The sequence below is a fragment of the Mustela lutreola genome, chromosome 1 (assembly GCF_030435805.1).
Source record: "Mustela lutreola isolate mMusLut2 chromosome 1, mMusLut2.pri, whole genome shotgun sequence".
Lineage (NCBI taxonomy): Eukaryota > Metazoa > Chordata > Mammalia > Carnivora > Mustelidae > Mustela > Mustela lutreola.
Window position 1 is genome coordinate 143,333,788 of NC_081290.1, and position 17,380 is coordinate 143,351,167.

A 17,380-nucleotide genomic window follows, 5' to 3' on the forward strand; every position below is an offset into this window, starting at 1 on the left:
AAGTTTGAAAAGAACCAAAATACATGGAGACTAAACAGCATCCTTCTAAAGAATGAATGGGTCAACCGGGAAATTAAAGAAGAATTGAAAAAAATCATGGAAACAAATGATAATGAAAATACAATGGTTCAAAATCTGTGGGACACAACAAAGGCAGTCCTGAGAGGAAAATATATAGCGGTACAAGCCTTTCTCAAGAAACAAGAAAGGTCTCAGGTACACAATCTAACTCTACACCTAAATGAGCTGGAGAAAGAACAAGAAAAAAACCCTAAGCCTAGCAGGAGAAGAGAAATCATAAAGATCAGAGCAGAAATCAATGAAATAGAAACCAAAAAAACAATAGAACAAATCAACGAAAGTAGGAGCTGGTTCTTTGAAAGAATTAATAAAATTGATAAACCCCTGGCCCGACTTATCAAAAAGAAAAGAGAAAGGGCCCAAATAAATAAAATCATGAATGAAAGAGGAGAGATCACAACTAACACCAAAGAAATACAAAGTATTATAAGAACATACTATGAGCAACTCTACAGCAATAAACTTGACAATCTGGAAGAAATGGATGCATTCCTAGAAACATATAAACTACCACAACTGAACCAGGAAGAAATAGAAAGCCTGAACAGACCCATAAACAGTAAGGAGATTGAAACAGTCATTAAAAATCTCCAAACGGGGGCGCCTGGGTGGCTCAGTGGATTAAGCCACTGCCTTCAGCTCAGGTCATGATCTCAGTGTCCTGGGATCGAGCCCCACATCGGGCTCTTTGCTCAGCGGGGAGCCTGCTTCTCTCTCTCTCTCTCTCTCTCTCTCTGCCTTCCTCTCTGCCTACTTGTGATCTCTCTCTCTCTGTCAAATAAATAAATAAATAAATAAAAATCTTTAAAAAATAAAAAAATAAAAAAAAAAAAATAAAAAAAATCTCCAAACAATCAAAAGCCCAGGGCCAGACGGCTTCCCGGGGGAATTCTACCAAACATTTAAAGAAGAACTAATTCCTATTCTCCTAAAACTGTTCCAAAAAATAGAAATGGAAGGAAAACTTCCAAACTCATTTTATGAGGCCAGCATCACCTTGATCCCAAAACCAGACAAGGATCCCACCAAAAAAGAGAGCTATAGACCAATATCCTTGATGAACACAGATGCGAAAATACTCAACAAAATACTAGACAATAGGATTCAACAGTACATTAAAAAGATTATTCACCACGACCAAGTGGGATTTATTCCGGGGCTGCAAGGTTGGTTCAACATCTGCAAATCAGTCAATGTGATACAACACATCAATAAAAGTAAGAACAAGAACCATATGATACTCTCAATAGATGCTGAAAAAGCATTTGACAAAGTACAACATCCCTTCCTGATCAAAACTCTTCAAAGTGTAGGGATAGAGGGCATATACCTCAATATCATCAAAGCCATCTATGAAAAACCCACCGCAAATATCATTCTCAATGGAGAAAAACTGAAAGCTTTTCCGCTAAGGTCAGGAACACGGCAGGGATGTCCATTATCACCACTGCTATTCAACATAGTACTAGAGGTCCTAGCCTCAGCAATCAGACAACAAAAGGAAATTAAAGGCATCCAAATCGGCAAAGAAGAAGTCAAATTATCACTCTTCGCAGATGATATGATACTATATGTGGAAAACCCAAAAGACTCCACTCCAAAACTGCTAGACCTTATACAGGAATTCAGTAAAGTGTCAGGATATAAAATCAATGCACAGAAATCAGTTGCATTTCTCTACACCAACAGCAAGACAGAAGAAAGGGAAATTAAGGAGTCAATCCCATTTACAACTGCACCCAAAACCATAAGATACCTAGGAATAAACCTAACCAAAGAGACACAGAATCTATACTCAGAAAACTATAAAGTACTCATGTAAGAAATTGAGGAAGACACAAAGAAATGGAAAAATGTTCCATGCTCCTGGATTGGAAGAATAAATATTGTGAAAATGTCTATGCTACCTAAAGCAATCTACACATTTAATGCAATTCCTATCCAAGTACCATCCATCTTTTTCAAAGAAATGGAACAAATAATTCTAAAATTTATATGGAACCAGAAAAGACCTCGAATAGCTAAAGGGATATTGAAAAAGAAAGCCAACGTTGGTGGCATCACAATCCTGGACTTCAAGCTCTATTACAAAGCTGTCATCATCAAGACAGCATGGTACTGGCACAAAAACAGACACATAGATCAATGGAACAGAATAGAGAGCCCAGAAATAGACTCTCAACTCTATGGTCAACTAATCTTCGACAAAGCAGGAAAGAATGTCCAATGGAAAAAAGACAGCCTCTTCAATAAATGGTGCTCTGAAAATTGGACAGCCACATGCAGAAAAATGAAATTGGACCATTTCCTTACACCACACACGAAAATAGACTCAAAATGGATGAAGGACCTCAATGTGCGAAAGGAATCCATCAAAATCCTTGAGGAGAACACAGGCAGCAACCTCTTCGACCTCAGCCGCAGCAACATCTTCCTAGGAACAACGCAAAAGGCAAGGGAAGCAAGGGCAAAAATGAACTATTGGGATTTCATCAAGATCAAAAGCTTTTGCACAGCAAAGGAAACAGTTAACAAAATCAAAAGACAACTGACAGAATGGGAGAAGATATTTGCAAACGACATATCAGATAAAGGACTAGTGTCCAGAATCTATAAAGAGCTTAGCAAACTCAACACCCAAAGAACAAATAATCCAATCAAGAAATGGGCAGAGGACATGAACAGACATTTCTGCAAAGAAGACATCCAGATGGCCAACAGACACATGAAAAAGTGCTCCATATCACTCGGCATCAGGGAAATACAAATCAAAACCACAATGAGATATCACCTCACACCAGTCAGAATGGCTAAAATCAACAAGTCAGGAAATGACAGATGCTGGCAAGGATGCGGAGAAAGGGGCACCCTCCTACACTGTTGGTGGGAATGCAAGCTGGTGCAGCCTCTCTGGAAAACAGCATGGAGGTTCCTCAAAATGTTGAAAATAGAACTGCCTTATGACCCAGCAATTGCACTATTGGGTATTTACCCTAAAGATATAAACGTAGTGATCCAAAGGGGCACGTGTACTCGAATGTTTATAGCAGCAATGTCCACAATAGCCAAACTATGGAAAGAACCTAGATGTCCATCAAAAGATGAATGGATCAAGAAGATGTGGTATATATACACAATGGAATACTATGCAGCCATCAAAAGAAATGAAATCTTGCCATTTGCGACAACATGGATGGAACTAGAGCGTATCATGCTTAGCGAAATAAGTCAGGCGGAGAAAGACAACTATCATATGATCTCCCTGATATGAGGAAGTGGTGTTGCAACATGGGGGCTCAAGTGGGTACGAGAAGAATAAATGAAAGAAGATGGGATTGGGAGGGAGACAAACCATAAGTGACTCTTAATCTCACAAAACAAACTGAGGGTTGCTGGGGGGAGGGGGTTTGGGAGAAGGGGGTGGTATTATGGACATTGGGGAGGGTATGTGCTTTGGTGAGTGCTGTGAAGTGTGTAAACCTGGTGATTCACAGACCTGTACCACTGGGGATAAAAATACATGTTTATAAAAAATAAAAAATTATATTAAAAAAAAAAAGAAAAAAAAAATCTCTTCTCCTAATTTGCAACTGCAGTAACTACTAACAGAATTCTGGTGTTTACTCCAGTTTCCCATTAAAAAGGAGAAAATATTATTTAAATTCAAGAGAAACTGTTTATACAATGGACACCAGAATGGCAAAACAGAAATTTTACTTTGACAAAAAAATAAGAGGGATATCTAAGTGTTTCCTTCTTTCTTCCCACTTTCTAGACCACTCTTTGAAAAGAGGTGTTCATTAGATCAAAACCTAAGATTAAGGTTAGTGATCAAAGAACAAATGAGTATTTTCTCCCTGAACTTCCTGAAGCGCTGAAAAATCCCACTAGTTACTCTTACTCTGTTGATTCCTGATTGGGATACATTTTCCATTGCCTGAGACAGATCGGGTCTACCCACACTGTAGAGGTATAAATGTATCTAATAAGAAAAAACACAGTCAGCTGGACCTCTATTATCTACAAAAACAAAATGCAAGCATTGGGTGCAGTATGAGAATTAAAACCAAACTCTGTCCTCTTCCACGTCAAGGAGAAATTATATCAGGATTAAATGAAACATAAAAAAATACTCAAAAATAGATATCAATTATTTGATTTTTATGTAACAATTTCTGAGAAGAGATTGCTTTAACTAAGAATGATCAGGTCACTACAAAGAAAAGAAACTTCACTACAAACTGTGCTGCCAGAAAAGATATAAAAATAAGTTATTTATATTATGGCACCCATGAAATAATTAAACTTTTGAAAAAGTGAGGATGGAAACCTTCATAAACATTGATTGATAAAATGAAGGCCCTCCAATGATCCCCAAGGAGGATCCCACTGCATGTAGGTAACTTAAGATTGGCAGTGGTCCCAAAATCTGGAAGTATTTTACCCCCAAGCATCAACTGCTAGCAATTTCTGAGTCTGTTTTGCCTCTGCCCATGACAAGAATCAACTTGTTCCAAAATTCTACTAAATGTGTTTCTTTTATGTTAAAACTCTGCTGTTTCTGGGAAAGCTAAAAGTTAGAATTTTTTACACATGTGGACAAAAGCTATATTTGGATCTTTTATTCTCTTAACAGAATAAAGACAGTTTTAAAAGAACTCCCCTGCTGCAGTTTATTATAAGTAAGTAACTCCTTCGAAAAATTTTAAAAGTAAACCTCCTTCTCCTATTCAATTCCTTTAACTTAAAGATTCAAGATCTTATTTAAAAAAGAAAAGCATTTAATCTAAATTAATTGTAAGTTAAAAAAAACTACTTAGGAATAGTCATGACTTCTTTTTACAGATTATTTCCTAGCCATTTCATCTGTAAGTACATAGATTGTGCATTTTTTAAAAAAAAATTGATAACCATAGCATCACTTTTAAGTAGTAAATACTTAAAATCCTACAAGATTAAATCATGCTTTCTTAGACTTCTTTAAATACATGTAAAAACCACTTGGGACATCTTTATTTAATCCCCTATAAGCTGTCCTGCCCAACTGTATGTTAGCGTCATACAACAAAGACAAATAGTTTGAAAGCTAGGACAACAAAGACTATAAACCATGACATGCTGACACACCTGTCTCAACCAGGTAAGAACTAGACAGACAGGCTAAGTGAACAGCTCTACGTTTTGAAATAAAGTTTAGCATGTGGCCTAAATGGTAACAAAGTTAACATTCAAAGAAGAATTCCTTTTGGAATCACTTCACTTACTTGACACCACAATTTCTGAATCTTAACACTATTGACCCTTTGGGCCCCAAGAATTATGCTGTGTCTGTTCTGTGCACCAGAGGATGGACAGCAGCATTCCTGGCCTCTACCTACTACATGGTAGTAGGCTCTCCATCCCCAGTCATGGCATCAAAATAAAGACTCCACTGTATGAGGGACAGATGGTAACCACTTACTGCAGTGAGTACTGTGTAATGTAGAGAACTGTCAAGTCACTATGCTGTACACCTGAAATGAATATAATCTTGTATGTTAACTGTACTTCAATAATAAAATTTTTTTAAAAAAAGGAAAAGATTCCAGACACTGCTAAATGTCCCCTAGAGGTGAAATGGTACTCAGTTGAGAACCACTGCTCTACACTAAAGAAAACCCAAGACTTAACATGGATAAAACCCTAAAATTTCAACAACACAAGTTGAAGTGATTTATAAAGAGATAGAAAATGCATGAGTTAGTTGTTCTAATTAAGTCAGACCTTGTAAATGAATTCAATACAACCAGGAAGATGTGATCATCCATTTTGATGAAGAGAAGTTCAAGGGACATTGTTTTAACAACATAAATGCTACTGGCACAGGACACTTTAATTAGGGAAGCTCTCAAGTCCATAAAAGATAACCAAGGCCCCTTAAGACCCTAGGAGGTGTCAGGATGAGATCAGTGACTATTCATGATGAACTGCCTCTCTCTTCAGAGAACAGATCATTTTACAAGCCATAAAAAAAAATGATTTTACAAAACAAAATCAAAATGAACACGGCCCGTTTAAAGGTTTACGTTAATCTTAAACATAAGACAATTTTCTTATGCTATTTCAAAGCAAGAAACAAATGTTCTCATTACAACACATACCAATCAAAAATTCAGACTTCAAGTTTTAAATTGCAAGTCCAATGTTTTATCAGCATGGCAAGAACACTATAGCTTTTAAGGATACCTGGCCCTCTAAAAATATAACATCCAAAGTTGTGTCTAGCAAAAGTAAAAGCTACAATTTTTCCAAAGAAATATTTTGTTTGAAAGTTTGAAGAGATCTCTTTTCTTTGCACATGGGAAATAATGTTGTAAGCTCTATTAAACAGGAATAGTGGCAAAGTGATTCCTGCAACACTTTATTGCCACATGCTAAATTTCAAAGATTAACTCATAATGTTTTACTCTTTACAACTGATCGGAATCAGTTTTTTGTTTTCCTTCTCAGTGTTTATTTTTTGCTTCTAAGCGGACATGAGAAAGTAGAAATCAGAACAGCAAATACTGGATTTCTGATGGCAACTATAATTGTGTTTCCTTCTGAAGTAGTTTAAAAAAAAAAACTTCCTCTACTTCTCTTTTTTAACTCAAAATTGAAAACATACTACAGAGTTGTTTTTCTTGATTTTTCCACTCAACATCTTCCCAGGTCTTCAAACATCCCCCAACTATAATTTTCAGTGGCCACTACTATATTCTATGGTAATATCATTTAGATGTTTTCTATATTAGGGATTTTAAGTTGTTTTCAATCTTTTGCTCTTATTGCTGAAATGAAAATTCTTATGCACAATTATGTTTGCATCTTAGATGATTTTGGATAAATTCCTAGAAGTTAGTTTACAAGTTCAAATAGTAAGAACATTTGGATAGTTGTACAAAACAAATTGCTTTCCAAAAAGATTAAGAAATTTATACGTCCATCTTTCTTTGAAAATGTCAATTCACTGCAGATCCAAAAATAATAAACATTTTTTTAAATCTGTCCATTTTAAACATCAAAAGCACCATCACATTGATTTCATTCATTTTTTTAGACATTGAACATTTTTTATACTTTGTATTTCCAATTCTATCTTTTCAAATTGTGTCATCTTTTATTCACCTTGGCATTACAGTGTTTTTTAAAAAATATTAAACTACTATAACTCAATATAAAAGACATAAGCCTTGCTTATGATACCCAGAAGTTTTTATTTTGTATGTTATCCAACCAACCTCTCCCCTTGTGATTTTGCACAATTTTTATGCTTAGAAAATCCTCTCCCATTTCAACCCAACTATTGATATATTTTCTTCTACTTCTTTTGTTTCATTTGACATCTATATTTTTAAAACACCTGGAATTTATTTTTGCTATAGTATGAGGAGGATGATTTAATATCTGGTAGTGTAAAAGCCCATTAATCATTATTTCCAAATTTTCTCCCTCTTTTTCCAGATTAGTTTTTGAAATCACTTAGGTATTCATTCTCCCAAAAATCTCATTTAGATTCTTATTGAAATTGCAATAAAACTATAAATAAAAATCAGGGAGAATATGTAGAAGAATGTTGAATGCTGGTGCTGTCAGGCGATTATCCCATACCTGCTATAGATAATAACTTCCCGTGTTGTATTTGTTTACGCCAATACATTGGCTTTTTGTTTCAGATAGTATTTCTTTGAAGTGTATTAGAGAATTCACCCTCAATTTGTTACTAAATCTTTAACTGAATGTCAGCTTTGTATTTTGTCAAATGCCTTTGTAACCTTTCTGGGATTCTGTATGCCATTATGCTTTACCCTCTAGATCCCATGTATAAACCGGTTTCTTAACAGTAAACCGTCCTTTAGTTCCTGTTCTTAACAGTACAGTCTTCTTCAACATGTGGATAATCTGAGGTTGCTTGTGCTTTAGTTAACATTTTTTTTAAAGACTTTTTTTTTTAAATTTATTTGACGATAGAGATTACAAGCAGGCAGAGAGGCAGGCAGAGAGAGAGAGGAGGAAGCAGGCTCCCCGCTGAGCAGAGAGCCTGATGTGGGGCTCAATCCCAGGACCCTGAGATCATGACCTGAGCCGATGGCAGAGGCTTTAACCCACTGAGCCACCCAGGCGCCCCTTTAGTTAACAATTTTATGTATTGATATTTCTAGTCCAGAATTTCTCTGAAGATAATTTTTTGGATAATTATTAAAATTTCAATGATTGCCCATTTCAATTAGATGTTCAACTTCTGTATTCACTTCCATTTTCCCTGAATAATATTCATTTAGAGATTTCCAAATCTGGGTCTCAATTTTTAAAATCTCACCTGAATTTACTGTTTATATGCCATTCAGGTTGTTGAATTTGGCATATTTATGATTTCTGTTTTCTTTTTGTTAGGTGTCTTAAATGTTTGTCTCTGTATTTCCTGTCTTCCTGTGTCAACCCAGAATTAGTTGTTTGAATTACCAAATCTTTTAGTTTAATTCTATTTAAATACTTGCAGAACTAATCTTAAGGTGTTTTGTGTTATGTTGTGCTATTAACTCAATCTATAAAGTGTCTACTTCCATTCATACTGTGAACCTATCTTGGACAGGCTGCTATGAAGTGTTGTGCCTTCCAATCATCAAGGTAATTAATTAATCAGAAAAGTCATAAACTCATTATGATCTACTGGAATTTTTAGAACTTATTTTTTAAATTTTGTTAATGTTTCAGGAAACAACTGACTAACTAGATCTAGTGTTATGAAATTAGAAAAGTACTTTAACTGTGTTTTTCAGAAGGCGCTGCTCCAGTGTTTCTCAGCACTATATGAGCTAAACACTTCAGAATAAATTAAGTGTGTTATAGGGAAAAAACAAAATGGAATGAAGAAACAAACTGGATGCTGGAAACTATAAGGTCTAACACAATGTAAATACAATTTAACTTTATTGAAATTAGGAAAAAATATACCTCGGAAGTCTTTCTCTTTAGGAATAATCTGATTGTGGCAAAACTCTATATTCATGCATTCTTGAAATTTGCTCAATTTTTCTTCTTTAGCCATTAGATTTCCCAGTATATAGATTTCTTGGTATATATTTGGCTTGCCTTTTCCTGTGTAATTTTTGTATATTTTTTCAGAAACGCTGATTAATGGGGCACCTGGACAGCTCAGTTGGTGTCCGACTCTTGATTTCAACTCAGGTCATGATTTCAGGGTCATGGCATCGAGCCCTGCTTTGGCCTCTATGCTGCATGTGGAACCTGCTTCAGATTCTCTCTCCTCTCCCTCTGATCCTAGTCACCACACACACACACACACACACCCCTCTCTCAAACAAAAAATAAACAACAAAAACAAACAAACTAAAAAGAAATGCTAATTGCCTCTCTTGTGCCCTATGAAATTATATGGACATTTTTATGAAAGAAAAGTACTTTTTTGAAAGGCATTTTCCATATTATATGTAGGTGGGGAGGAAAGGCTTTTCTAAAAATGTTAAATATCTTTAATTTTGACTCCTGTGATTTACCAAACCCATAATAACTCTACTAGTCAATAGGTGTTCTTATTCTTAAACAGAGAACATCTTTTGGATGTTAGTGAAATGTAGTCTTCTGAGGGGAAAATGTAAGTTGGAGAGGCTTCCCTCTGAAGTCTACATTTCACTAACATCCAAAAAATGAATAACGCAATTAAAACATGGGCAGAAGACATGACTAGACATTTTCCCAAAGAAGACAGAAACATGAAACATGAAAAGATGCTCAACATCAGTCATCATCAGGGAAATATAAATCAAAAGCACAATGAGGTATCATTTCATACCTTCAGAATGGTTAAAATAAAAAATGCAAGAAACAGCAAGTTTTGGTGAGGATGTGGTTTAAAAGGTGCTCTCTTGCACTGTTGGTGGGATTGCAAATTGGTGCAACCACTCTGGAAAACTACATGGAGGTTTTTTTTTTCAAAAAGTTAAAAATAGAACTACCCTATGATCCAGCAATTGTACTAGGAGATATTTACCCAAAGGATACAAAAATGCTAATTCAAAGGGATACATATACTTGGATGTTTATAGCAGCATTGTCAACAAAAGCCAAATTATGGAAATAGCCCAAGTGTCCATTGACTGATGAATGGATAAAGAAAATGTGATGTGTGTGTGTATTGTATAAGCATATATATTTATATAGATAAAAATACATATATAATAAAAATATTACTCAGTCATAAAAAAAAAAAAAATCTTGCCATTTGGAACTACGTAGTTGAAGCTAGAGTGCTTATGCCAGGCAAAATAAGTTGGTCAGCAAAAGACAAAATACCGTATGATTTCACTCATATACGGAATTTAAAAAACAAAACAGATAAGCAAAGGGAAATAAGAGAGAGGCAAACCAAGAAACAGACTCTTAACTACAGAGAACAAACTGATGGTTACCAGAGGGGAGGTGAATTGGGGGATGGGTTAAATAGGTGATGTGGATTAAGGAAGGTACCTGCGATGAGCACCCAGTGTTAGATGGAAATGTAAGTGCTGAACCACTAGACTGTGACCTGAAACTAATATCACACTGTGTATTAGCTAACTGGAATTTAAATACAAAATTAAAAAAAAATAAGTTATTTACATTTCCCTTTCAGTGACCATAAGAAGTACAGATTTCTCTATATACACTTTTGAGGTATTTGGATAAAGACACAGGTGAGCCACTCACATTTTTCAAGATACACGCTAATACAGACACACACACATCTCGCGTAGAAGTATTTGAATAATTTCTAGCAGACTATGAAATTCTTTGTCAAATACGTAACCACCATTATGCACGGGGAGTTCAACAGTGAGATGGAGGGCCGGGGGTTGGTAAACCTCCTACCTGCTTTCCGTCCAGTGTGCAGAGCCTCTTCACCACTCCCGAATCTAGTTTAATGGCTTCGGTGATGTCTGTCAACACCTGTTCAAAGGAATGAGCAGTCTTCTTATTTAGAAGGATCCGCACCGCTTTTCTAGGCTTCACTCCACTTCGAATCACAGTCACTAATTTGGGTTTGATGAAATCTTTACTTTCCTTCACTTCACTTTTCACTGAGGAGGGAGCAGCCAAGGCTCGTGTTGTCCCACCCTTGATGTTCACAGACCAGTTTGGATTAACATTTTTGGTGTAATCAACTTTACGAAATGGTTCATTTGATGCACACACGTAACTCTCACCTAAAAGGCAAAAAATCAGTTTAATTAGCGTGATTATCCCCATCACAGAAGCACTGTCTCTTAAGAACAAATGCTGGAGACCCATTAAGTGAACTCCTAAACGTAACAGGTGTACTGCAAGGGGAATTCACATGTTTTTCCTTTGGCATTCTGCCCATTCTCCCTTTCTATTTAAACATCTAGATTGGTTTTGAGAGAATAACACACATTACAGCTTGAAAAGCACTAGACACATGAAACAAGAGAGACTAGGGCTTTATTCTGATCAAATATGCCACCCTGGATAATTCCTCTGTATTTTGATTCTCAATATCATTGTCTGTAAATTGAAGCTGTTGAATCAGGTGAATTCTAGAGTACTCCCTAATTCCAAAATCTATTAATTAACTAAAAAAAAAATCATCTCGTTCTGGAAGAAATAATTGTATCACAAAATAACATATTCATATAAAGAAATGAAACTATTTTTCTCCTTACAACCACAAATTTCAGTCCCAATTGAAGAATGATACACACACCTCCTAAAATATATTTAGTCATAATATCCATTTACTTAATGAATGAATTACTGCAAAAATGAAGGAAGAGTTCTGACGGCTTGAAGAAACTTACCTCAGGCATTTTATTTCTTAATTAAAGAATGTGAATTTAAAATAATTAGCTCAAATAGACAACCTTCTCTATATCTACTTAAATGGTTAAAGGATGTTAAATAGTTTAAAATGAAGTGTCTGGGTGGCTTAGTCAGTTAAGCTACCAGCTCTTAATTTTGGCTCAGGTGGTGAACTCAGGGCAGCCCCATACTGGACTCTGTACTCAGCAGGGAGTCTGCTTCTCTCCTCCTCTCTCTCCCTGCTCCCTCTGCCCCTCCCCCCCACTCACGCATGCAGGCAGGTGCTCTTTCTCCCTAAATAAACAAATAAATCTTTTTGAAAAACAAATAAAATGTGTTCAATATTCATGCAGACTTCTGCAATATTCATGCAGACTTCTGCTTAATTTTTATTAAGTAAAACATAAAAACTGTACTATTTGTTGTATCGGTTTACCAACTCAGTGTTCATTAATTTTAAGTTCCAAAATTAGAGGTTGAAAAGTAGTAATTTTTAAAAGGCTGAAAATCATGATTCATAATTTTATGTTAAAAAATCACACTTTTCTTTCAGGAAACTCAGAAGTCACCTAATTCTTTTATCCTCACCTGTTTGGCATACAGGGCAAGAGGATTACACTCTTAAGATTTTCTCTAAGATAGTTTCTAACTCAAAAAGAATCCAGTATTTTTTCACATATTCAGTGTAACAATCTCACTATTGATAGAATAATCATATGATACAAGTATTAAGGGCTGTTCATGCTTAAAACAAAAATAACCAAAATGGTGAAAGGCAATGCCTAAGAAAAACCCATTAATATAAATATAATATTTAACTATTATCAGGATGTTCTTAAAATCCTAATGAATAGATAACTTAAAGACTCCCAAAGGCACACAAACAATTCAATAAAAGATCAGGCATATAAGAAGGGTCTAAAAAGAGAGGTAATGCCTTCCGTTAAAGGTACTTAGGCCACTGTGTAAGAAAACTAGGGAACCAGCCACAAGCTCTTCTGCTGCTTCCCCACCAGTAATCAGAAAGCTGGCATAACCATCACCATTTAGTTAGAGATTTTCCATCTCTGTAGGTTTATCTAAATCATCTGGGAAAATGGCATGTAATTTCAAACACACATATGAATTTAATAAAACAGAGCTATACATCACATGCGTGTATTTAAAAGCAAAAATAAACACAATTTTGCTTTAATTTTATAGAGAATACAAGTCTCACTTTGAAAAGCTCTAAATAAAATTTAATTGTATGTTCTGATTCAAAATATTAAGATGGAAGAAAGAAAAGGAAATTTCAGCAAGAGACAGTGATTTTTTTTCCCCCTAAGGGCAGGGAGAAGTCAGCTGGAGAAAAGCCTTCCCCAATATAAAGTGAAAACACAATGATAAAAAGAAACAAAGCAAGAGCAAATTTAGTATGTCAGATTTCTTTGATCAACTCTGCACAACTGACATATCAACAAGGCGAGATGCCTTTTAAATTCATCTGTATTTAGCCTCTTTATACAAGTTCAAGACATCAGAATGAAAATAGGTAAAGGAAGTCTGTCTTGTTTATATATGGTTACAGATACATTTTAATTTCCAATCCTTCTCTCCCCTCCTCCCTTCATACTGTTTCTATTAAAAATGTGTAGATCAGTTCTATAAAATGTAAAATTTGGAACCACAGATACCCATTTTGGCATACAACATTTCAGCAAAAAGGTTCAAGACACAGTTTTGAGGTCACACCTGTGTTTCCATATACTGGGCGCCTAAAACCCTATAGCAGAGACGTCATACCTTGAAGACCATCGCGGTCAAGATACCCAGGCTAGCTTCCCTTGTTATGTCCCCACCTTGATCAAACAATTACCTGAGGGTAATTCTGTCACTAACATAGATTTGCCTATCAGGAGAGAACATGCTGACAAAAGAATTTAAGATTTTGGTTCCTTGGGCAGTTATAGCTCTTGCTGTTAACCAAATAATAATTTATTATTGTTAGGTACTAGGCACCTGCAAGACTGATTACAAGCAATCAGCTTCTAATCCACCAGATTCTTCCTATAGTAGGGATTCTGGTTTGAGATTTGTTATCCCCCTGCCAACTTGTCACTTTTCCCTTCTTCATCATCCTGGTAGAAACACCACTTTCTAATGAAACTTACTCAGCTAGAAACCTAGGCATCACCCTTCATTCTTCTGGCTTCCCTACATACTACATTCTGACATCAAGTTCTACCCACCCACTTCCTACTTGGATCAATGCAAGAAGGTTGGCTTCTGTTCATTCCCCAATAACATAACAAACAGCAGTGCATTTTATGCTATTGACACAGCTGAAAAAGTGTACCCTCAAGTAATGAGTTTTGACATCCTGATAAAATACTACATTCTGAAAGGATTTTTAAATTTTTTGTCAATACATAATAAAATTACACTGACCCAAAGAAGGAAAAGATAAGCATCTCATTTATAAATTAGAGCTAAATTAAGATATAAATAGATAAATGTGTGTGTGTGAACATGAATATATGAAAAATAAGCCTGTCTCTGAAGTCCAGAATTCATCTGACTTGAACAGCTAGAACTCAATATTATTATAAGCTGGTTGGTGTCCACAGTCATACCTGTGTTTTTCGCTGGGATATAATCTCAAATTATATCTGTGTCAAATAAAGTCACTCAGAGACTATGGTAAGGTGACACAAAAACAAGTTCACTGTGCAACCCACAAAATACCAGACAACCTCCTGTCACACTCAGTGAATGACTGCCATGGCCTTACCAATTACAGCTTTTCCTCAATCTATTCTGTGTTCGCTCTAAGTTTAATGAGATACTCAGTCACAGAATAGTCCTTCCTTCTAACAACACCCAATACAGAGCAAGTCCTTGCTTCCCCAGATCCTCGGAAATTATCCAATCAAAGCCCATATTTTATGACAAGTCAAATACCTTCTTACTGAGATGCCCCCATGGTATTATACAACGTGCATTATCTTTGTTGCAGTGAATCATAAACTCAACATGTTCAACTATAGGTATCTTCTTGATGGTCTCTGGCTGAAGAGAATTGAGATACACACACACACACACACACACACACATACATACATACTCATTCTCTTTCTCTCCCTCTTTCCGATAACAGTTCTTTGACCACATAGGGAAGTCATTTTGGAAATTATGATCATGTGAATACTAAATACAAAGAAAATTTGTTTTATATATGGAAAGAAGATGGATAAAAGCACAAGGTGGTTATAAAACTTAACTGTTTTCATCCACAACACAGAATAGAAAGTCTCTGAATTTCCTTTAAGACACTACAGTGACATGGATCTGGTTTCTTATCACTGATATTTGTTCAAAGACACTTTACTTTGTAGTTGGCAGACTGTCAAATTAAGTGCCTACCGTTGTGTAATACAACCTGCATATTAACCATTAATGTTCACCTTTACTCAACCCAAGACTCTGCCTCCTCTAAGAGGCAAGAGGATATTAAATGCTAGGAACTCTCCAATGTCTTGTCTCTGGAAGCCTTCATCCTCACAAATGTGTTCAGGCTGGGCCAATTTCTCCCACCTTGTCTCCCTTGGCAGTAATAGAGTAGCCACCTCCTACGGGATGTTGAGTACCACGTTTCCGTGTCCTCATACTGCAGTTTCAGGGACATTCTTCTCTCCTCCATTTAACTAGGCAGCCCTCTCTACAAGATTAGATACACATACTTCCCACCTTAAACACACACAAATCCTCCCCCTCTTCATTCCTCATCCCACTCTACCTAATGTGCTTTTGGCTTCCATTCACTGCTGAATTAAAAAAAAAAAAAACAACCACAAAACAAAAAACATAAAACTCTCCTCATCTGTTTTTTTCCCCACTTCTTATTTGCTCTTAAGCTACTGTGGCATCACTTTTGCTCTCTGCATTCCCCTGGCTGGAACACCCTGATCCCTGAGCATGTCTTTCCTAACTGCCAAATGCAAAGCACATCTTCCAAATTCACTGGGTGTCTTCTGAGGGCACTGGACACTAGGCATGATTCTCTTCTGCAAATCCTTTTTCCCTTAGCTTCCACAGTCTGATTTCTTTTGCTTTATACCTCTTACTTCTCTTGATCTGCTGTTTAGAGTCCTCTTCTCCCATTCATCTACTTCATCCTCCTTATACTCTCTATGGGCAAGAGCATCCACTCCATGGCTTCAAACACCACCTATATCCTAAGGACATTTCCAGCCTAGTCCTTTCTCTTGAATTCAAGCCACTTACTGAACACCTCTACTAGATTATCTATGGGTATTTCACATGCTACTGTCTAAAACTAACTTCATTCCCCATTACGGCCATCTTGACCTCAAACTCTCCTCTTCCTGAATTCCTCAACTTACTGAATGAAATCACCACCTATATAGTCACCCACACAAAAATCAAGACTCCTGCGTCTCTTCTCCCTTTCCCACATTCAACAGAATTGACAAAACTCTTGAGCTTGGTCTACGTACCTCTGGAATCTATCCTCTTTGACTCTGCCTTCTTTTATTTCTCCTTGGATTAAAGTAGTTAAGTTCTCTGTGGGGCCTCACCCCCTCATCCCCCACATAGCTGTCACAGCAAATTTTTTAAAATGTGGAGCTGATGTCTTTTGCCTGCTTCACTGCCTTTAGAATAAAGACCAAACTCCTCAGCACATCACACACTTCCACCCTCATCTCCCACCACATTCCCACAGGTTCTTAAGTTAGTGTCATAGCAGTATATTTGCAATTTCTTTCTAAACTTATCATACCCTCTTATTTTCATTACTTCTTATATGTCTAAAATAACCTTCTTTCTCTTCTCATCTTGTCCCTTTTTAACTGACCAGTCAAGATTAATCACTCTTGGCAAAGAGGTAAGGCAATAGGAATTTTCAAACATTGCTAAAGGGATTTTAAATAGGTTCAATCACCTAGAAAAGCATTATCTAGTACTACATTTACAACATACACATCATATTACCCAACAATCCACCCCAGGAAAATATGCTGGAAAAACTCATGTACATAGACACTAGTGTGTATATGCAGAAGCAGGGCTCAACAGCCAAAGAGGAAACATCAATCCACATGTCCCAACAACAGGAGAACAGACACAGAGACTGTGGGGTTGTCTTATGTACAACTATACAGTATTGAAAATGAACAAGCAAGAACCATTAGCAACAATCTGGATGAATTTTACCAACAATGGTAGGAAAAGATGACAAAAGAATACATGTAGTAGGGTCCAATTTCTCTAGAGTCCAAAACAGAAAAAATTACACCATATCAATCAGGGATGCCTTCATTGGTGGTAAAAAGAGAGATAAAAGCAGGAGTCAGGCCTCTGTTATCTTGGGCAGAATTGGAACTAGGAAGGGATACAGGGAGATCTTCTCAGATTCTGGCAATACTCTGTTTCTTGACATGGCTGGTGTTCAAAACAACTC

The 17,380-nt window shown here is 36.3% G+C and overlaps 1 protein-coding gene across 7 annotated transcripts in view; it reads right to left on the reverse strand.

Moving 5' to 3' along the window:
- DCLK2 (doublecortin like kinase 2) overlaps positions 1-17,380 on the reverse strand; it is a 155,984-nt gene that overhangs the window by 126,240 nt on the left and 12,364 nt on the right. For all 7 annotated transcript variants that reach the window (XR_009354092.1, XR_009354091.1, XM_059175693.1 and 4 more), the window contains exon 2: positions 10,969-11,303. Coding sequence is in view for 5 of the 7 variants with exons in the window: in XM_059175693.1 (XP_059031676.1) it covers positions 10,969-11,303 (335 nt within the window). In the remaining 2 variants the exon portion in view is untranslated. The remainder of the gene's footprint in view (positions 1-10,968; positions 11,304-17,380) is intronic.